General features: G+C 36.9%; 1 protein-coding gene across 1 annotated transcript; it reads right to left on the bottom strand.

Moving 5' to 3' along the window:
- Positions 1–2,708: 2,708 nt before the first annotated feature.
- On the bottom strand, positions 2,709–7,168 carry synprb (synaptoporin b; the record flags this gene model as incomplete). Its single annotated transcript, XM_079242720.1, has 5 exons — positions 2,709–3,080; positions 3,167–3,358; positions 3,474–3,672; positions 6,445–6,569; positions 7,145–7,168. The coding sequence occupies 5 exons, from the start codon at positions 7,166–7,168 to the stop codon at positions 2,709–2,711; spliced, it is 912 nt and encodes a 303-aa protein (XP_079098846.1).
- Positions 7,169–7,661: the final 493 nt, after the last annotated feature.

Genomic DNA, 7,661 nt, shown 5'->3' with positions numbered 1-7,661 from the left:
CTTGCTGTGAGATGCTGGATTGTTTCAGGGGCTCCTTTCCATAGTCTGCACTTGGGATCCTGCTTGGTATGGTAGATCTGGGCCTCGATCGTTCTGGTGCTCAGGGCCGGCTCCTGTGCTGCCATGATTAGTGCCCCTGTGTTGTCCTTCAGTCCAGCTCTCTCCAGCCATTGATAGGACTTGTTTATACTGGCCACTTTGGTGATCTGCCGGTGGTACATCCATGCAGGGGCTTTTCTTCCCATGATGGTTCTTCCATTTCATATTCCTCCAGACTCCATTGTCTGAGACATTCCCTAAGTGCTTCATCCCTTGGTGCCCTCTTCCTGATGTGTTCATGGAGCTTGGAAGTTTCATCTTGGATAGTGGCCTTGATGGTCCCTAGTCCCCGGCCCCCTTCTTTGCGCTTAGTGTATAGTTGCTGGACACTGAACTTGGGGTGAGCTTTCTCCTTTGGCTAGCTTATTATCCCAGCGGGGTATTGGATCACTGGCAGGGCATAGCTGTTAATTGCCCGTATTTTGTTCTTGCCATTGAGCTGACTTCTCAGTACTTACCTCACTCGTTGCAGGTATTTAGCTGTGGCAGCTTTCTTTTTTACTTTTTCATGGTTGCCATTTGCCTGTGGTACTTGCAGCTGTCCTCCACATCTGTTATCCTGCCCTCTGGGAGTGCAGTGCCCTCCATGTGGATTACCTTCCCTCTTTTTGTTATCATTCACCCACATTTCTCCAGTCCGAATGACATTCTGATGTCCCTGCTGTAGATCCTGGTGGTGTGGATCAGTGAGTCGATGTCCCGCTCACTCTTACTTACAGCTTGATGTTATCCATGTATAGGAGGTGGCTGATGGTGGCCCCATTCCTGAGTCGGTATTTATAGCCAGTCTTGTTGATTAGTTGGCCGAGGGGACCCACCCAGCAGCTCTCTTTCTCTCTCTCTCTCTCTCTCTCTTCATATATATATATATATATATATATATATATATATATATATATATATATATATATATATATATATATATAAAATATATAGCATATCAATGATTTTTTACTTCTGAAATCTAACCATCTGAATTCTGATTATCAGATGCACTAGGAGCAAACTCACTGTCATAGGCCAATTTCAAACAGCAGTTTGCAAAATTGTTTAGTTCGTAAGAGGTTGTAAGTATTAGTATTATTTTAACCCTCTTAAATAAGATACGACAGACTGTGTAGGATCAGTTCTTTGAGCTTTGCATTTGAGTATCATGCTGATGCACAGTGTGAAACATAGTCAGTCTCTCCATCATGCTTCGGTATTTGTGAGTATTTACCTCTGCCAGTAAGATAATTTCTTGTTCTGACACACCTAACTGTAAATAAAATGGATCCAACAGCCTATCAAGTTCTGCAAAGCGACTCATTCATTTGAATCAGCTGAAACAGGGAAACATTTAATGCTTGCTGGACTGTGACTCTCAAGGACAACCAACTCTAACCTTATGCAGACCTCCCGAGTTTCTTTTTTTTTTTTATTTATATTTGCAATGCTTTTATTTGTTTCAATTTTCCACCTAAATGTTATTTCTCAAATATAGAAACGAACAAGCAAGAAAACAAAGTGTCACTGCCATATGACATTGACATTACAGGGTGACTTAATTTGAATATTTCTTTTCACAATTTATTTTCCTGTTCATTCCAAGTAGCACCCATCTCACAACTTTTACAATCAACAGTTATCTTTTCTTAAATAAACCAGATCTATAACTCCTTATTTAAATAGATAAAATACTTGATATAAATTTACATGTTAATCAACAGAAGATGTTTACTCTCAATTTTCTGTGTATGGTAGCTCATGTATTTTTCATGTCTGACACAAAAACAATGAAAGAAAATCAAATACAATAACGTAGGGAAAAAAGGTTCACTGAGAAGTTACTAATTTATAACAATAAAGTGATATTAATTCAAAATAACCAAATAAAAACACATAAGTAACACATTATTCTGAAAATCCACCACTGATGACGAGTCTATTCAATCAAACACTTCAATTGAACTTTTTAGTGTCCTTTGCTGATTCTACACTTTTCACATGCTTCACATACTGTGTAGTACAATTCAGATAATAAACTAAATTTATTGTGTTTTCTCATTACTGGTCATGTTAAAAGCATATAATATAAGTGGGTCATTAATAATCATGCTTAAACAACCACATTATTTGCACAGTGACGGCTTGTAAAGAAAAATAAACACATTAATACAGCTGCTTTCTGGAAACATCACTGTAATGAGCTTTCACAGCTAAAGCAACTAGTAAAGTATTACAGTTAAAAAGTTAAAGTATCCAATGCTGTCTCTTAAAAATGGTCCATATGTTCTTTGATTTATAGAAGGTCACTAACAGTCATGGAGTATTAAAACACTCTTTCACTTTAAAATCACGTTTTCCGACACAATATTCCTTTAACGACTGCATCAACTTTCACGTTAGCAAATCTACATATGTAAGCAAGTTGCTAGCTGGCCTGGTAGAAATCACTCTGTACAGCTGATGTGTTATGATGTCCATCATCTGGTTTTCTTCAGCTCTGAGCCTGTAATAATGCTCACGGTTAAATCAGTGGAGGCACAACAAACTTTCAGATTACTAACAAAGACCATAGTAAAGACCCATCACTTCACTCTGCTGTTTACTGTACATGTAAACTCTCATCACATATCATTGATAAAAATCCTTGGTCCTTGAGAAGCTACATTATTCTCTTTTTCATAAATAATTGTTTTGCCAAGAGATGTCTGTGGTAAGCTAAAGCTTGCTTGTGACTGGTTGATGCTAGCTTGTCTTTGGAGCTGCTTACTGAAATCCCCCTTTGACTGACTGAAACTGTTCTGTCTGAAGGGACCAAAACTCTCCTCTGGCTGGTCGAAGCTGCTCTCGCTGTAGAGTCGCTGTCTCATCTCACTTGAATGTTTCCCAGAAGCACTCCTGGTCGGGTATCTCTGCCCAGTCTTGTACCACCCTGTCTCTTTGAAGACAAACCAAATATTTCCAGACCAGAGGACAACATTAACAAAACCAAAAACCTGCAGAGTAAAAAAAAAAAAAGGAGGACAGGTGTAAGTGTATAGTTCTAATCAGGCCCTGTATTACTTATTGACTGAATACTCACAGCTGACGTATTGAGACGTGACCAGAGAGGCTCATCTGTAGCCGCACATCTATTTTCTTGAGCTCGACAGGCAGAGATGAGAAGAAGCACCTGTGTTGGGTTTATAGCCGTCTTGATATCAGAAATAGTTTTAGCCCAGCAGCAACTGCTGACCAGCCACATGAGGGAAAAGATGGCGGTAACAAAAAAATCCTGCTCAGGACAAAAAGAGACACATTAAATTATGTGCTTCTTGTCACCAAACATGTTCCCTTTACAGTGCAAAGACATTAGAGCTGGAATTATTGAAAATAAAAAACTCACGAACCACTAGTGGGCCTCTGTTGTTTTTCAGGTACTTGTTCTGGTAGAAGACGTAGACAATGGTTGCAAGGAGGGAGTAAAGAAAAGCTAAGACACCCACAGTTACAAAAAACTGAGCTGCTGTGGAGAAGTCCCCATCTAGGAAAATGACCTCATCTCTCTTCACCTCGCACAAGGGGACCTTAAAGTGCACCTGATGCAATCTGCAACACAGAAAAATAAGGTTTACAGAAACAGGGAAGAAAATGCTTGCTGTAAAACAGATGTGTGATTCACGGTGAAAGAAACGTGTCACTGTAGCTGTCTGGTACTTTGGGAGCACAATCATTAGAGCTAAAAATGGAAGGAAACAGTCTTTAGTACTTTAATTATAATAGCACCTTATTTTCCCAGGACAACTTCGTATAGCATTCAGAGTGATTTTTATTTGGAAGTTACCACTTTGGAAAAAAAAAACCTTCTGAAAGTCTGTCTATTGGACAAATGCTGTAAATAAAAAATAAAATAAAATAGACGTACAGATAAATGTAAGAATCTTGTTAAATCTATTTTCCAATCTTATTGTGGAATATGACTAATAAGGCACTCAAAGATATAGGTTGGTTTGTTTTCAATGTTTTCTAAAGTTGTTTGCTATCATCACTGCTATCACTATCCTCAGTCGGTCAATTAGATGAAACACTGCTGTGTTTAATTTATACTGGCTCAAACACTTATTTTCATGTAGTGAGACCGAGAGATTTTCAAAGTTTGAACCCTTTTAACGCTTTGTGTGTTGTTCATACTTCTCTCTATGTTATATTTCTCATTTCCCATATGAATACTTACACACACACGTATATATGTGTATTTATGTATATATATATATATATATATATATATATATATATATATAAAATCAAACTGTATTTGAATACTTTTGGAGTCATATTAAAGAGAACACTTGTGAAATTTGTCAAGATGTGTAACTGTCAGTATGTGTACGGTGAATTATCAATGACAGTCAGATGTAGCACATATAAAATGTTTCAAGTTGGCCATTAAAGAAGAGAAGGTAGAGAGAGGGCATGGTTGAATCGTAAAAATAAAAGAAAAATAAAACGAAAAAGCTATAATTATTATTAGAATGGGTTTGTTTGATTTATTAAAAGGGATTGTTGTTGTGTCGTCTAGAAAACAAAGTGAGGAAGACAGAGAGCTGTGGCATATAATCATTTCAGATGCTCTCTTCTGAAGCTATTTTCATTGATGTCATTGGAAAATACCACAGAGTTGAAAAAAGGTGACAGGAGAAATTCAGAAAGATGCTGAAAAAGTCAAATCCACCGTAGTTGTCACATGGTTCTGCAGCACTGACTGTTCAATAAGCATTCTTAAGAGGGAACTTCAGATATTTTATCGTACGCAATCTTATCAAGAAAGTGTAGGACAGAATTATCTCCTGGTTCCAGTACCACAACACAGGAAATAATGTCTTGAAATACACATTTACTTATAATTGTTAACACAATTTCAGAGCAATTATTAGTTTACATAAAATACTGTAAGAAATTCAAATATACTGATCATGTGCAACCAACATGACGCTCCGTGGTAATGTAATGTAGAGTTGAATGAATTAAAAATAACCTTTTTTTTTTTTTTTGTTACATTAGTAATTACAATGAAAAATGTTGCCACTGTCACTGTTATTTATTGTGTTAGATAGCTGATAGCATGACTCATTTAATATCATTTGTCATCACATAAAATATTTCAGTAAATGTCCTTTTTGTGCTAGATGGGAGTAACTTTCAACTGGGTAATAATAATCTTTTAGCTCTTTAATTTGAACTTGTTTGTATAAGTCTAATTACTTTTGATTACGGCCATTTTCCAAATGTTTCCTGTGCTCGCAGGGAAACTGATTTGTAATTAATTACGAATTGCCAGTTCTACTTCACTGACTTGCAGCAGAAAACTGATTTTTCTTACAGTGGCTGACCTGAACCGATGGATACAGGCAATGTGTGTCAGTCACTTCAAGATTGTGTGTCTGCAGAAACAGTATAACACCATTGGGACCTTTGCAGATTGACCCCTGCCTGGTCAGCCAGGTGTGACTTCAGCTTGTCGGGCACAACAAATTTGTCCACCTGCGAAACAGAGCTCAGCCAGCATCATAAAGCTGTTAGAAAGCACAACAGACCTGTATCTGAAAGTGCAAGAAGCACGTTTGGAGAGGAAGCACATTATTGGCAACTATTGGTTCTCAGCTTTTTTATTTTATTTTAAAAAATGTATCGTCGTGACCACTGGTTGGCTAAATAAAAGATTTTACACATTTTGTTCAAATTGTTTTATTGTATTCCTAAATTTGGATAGAATATATTTGTGCTTCTCAACAATGTTTCTTTTTTTAGCCAAAACCACACTAGCACCCTAAAAATACTGAGTTCATTATTTTTGTGTGCACATATGTTGGAGGTTGCTGGCAGAGCATTAGTTTGTGATAAATACATAATACTTAATATCAGAATTTGACTTTTTATGTTCATTTTGCACAATAAAAAAAATACATTTATATAATTCTGCTGCTTAAAATAGTGGAAATGAACTGTATTTCTGGGCTAAATCAAGCTGCAAAAAGAGTGCAAGAAAGTGCCCCTTGAAGTGATGTCTTGACTAAGAGGACTATGGACATTTCTGCCAAACTATGAAGGGAAACATTAAAGACTTGGGGGTATTAAACTGGGTCATCCTCCTGCTCAGCTGTCCAGCAGCCTGATGTTTGATTTGGCAGAGAACAGTTCCTGCTTTGTGAGCCACTTAACATGATGAAAAAACAAAAACTCTGTGCAATGTTTGAAAAAACTTTCTCTTCTTGAAATAAATACAAATGATTAGCATGTGCAACTCAAACATTTCGAATTGTATGTGAAGTTCATTGTGTATTACTTGGATATCATTTAAAATAAGGGCACAAACTACTTTACCTGAAAGGGTAGCCAAAATCAATGTTGATACTGAGGTTGCTCTGCTTCCTGTCAGCACAGTCCACCTTAACCTGGAGATGACCATAGTATCCTCCACATGTTGCAAATGCACAAATGGCAAAAATCTATTTTTAAAAAAGCATAAAATCAACATAATTAGCAGTAATAAAATTTATTTATCTGGATCCCAAAAACACCAAGTCTATGTGAGAGCATCTAACTGCATAATGAATGTACATCAATAAATAACATGACTGATTATTAAAATTCATAATCTGTATGAAAACAAAACCTGAATAATTTAAAAGTAGGAAGATAACTAACAGAGCTGCTCACTGTGCACTGGAGGGAGGCCACAGTAGTACAGTGACATTCAACTTGTAGGTGTAATACACAACTCTGGTGTATTTCATTGTTATTTCTTTAGATTCCCTTCACTTGTACATATTTATAAAAACAACAACAACAACAAACACAACCTTTACTGTTCATCATCAACTTTACATCTACTATTGAACTTAAAAAGCAATGAGGATTTCAAACACGTATTAAAAATTTTAACACTCGATAAGCTACAAGTTAAAAAAGATCCTGGTCAACTGCTTGAACACATTGTTCTACATATAATATGTGTAACAAGAGAAGCAGAAATCATTGACACCAAAGTGCAGACAGAAGTCAATATAGGGAGGAAACTTACCGGAGCAAATATAACCATACACATTTAAAGATCACAGAGGCTCCCTTCACACAGTGCCAGCTGCTGAAGACATCAGAATGAGGCGAAACTGGTGCAGAAGGGAAAAACCAGAGCGACTCTACAAGCAGAGGGGAGGGCTGACAGGAGGTGTCTTCCCTGAGGAGGAGTCAGAGATTCTCTACAACTCTACATTCAGTCATTACACCTAAGTATCAAAATCAAGTCAAATTCATGCATAGCTTGTATATGTGTTCCTCATTCTCTTTGTGTTCCAATATTTATTTTAATGGAGGACTGAGAACATTGTTAAAATAAACTCTGCTTACAAATAAGGCTTCTGTAATAACATAAAACAAATGCAATAACTGGGGCAGCTTTTTCATCAGATTAATTATTTGTTGGGTGTCTGAACTAATTCTAGAGGCAGCAGAGTGGATGTCCAAACATCAGTCAGGGAACTTTAGTGTCACATTGTACTCCAAACCGATCACATTGCATCATTTTTTTCATTATGGGT

This window comes from Telmatherina bonti (genome assembly GCF_933228915.1).
Source record: "Telmatherina bonti genome assembly, chromosome: 6".
NCBI lineage: Eukaryota > Metazoa > Chordata > Actinopteri > Atheriniformes > Telmatherinidae > Telmatherina > Telmatherina bonti.
Note: the sequence above shows the minus strand (reverse complement) of the source record. Positions and strands in the feature narration are given on the sequence as shown.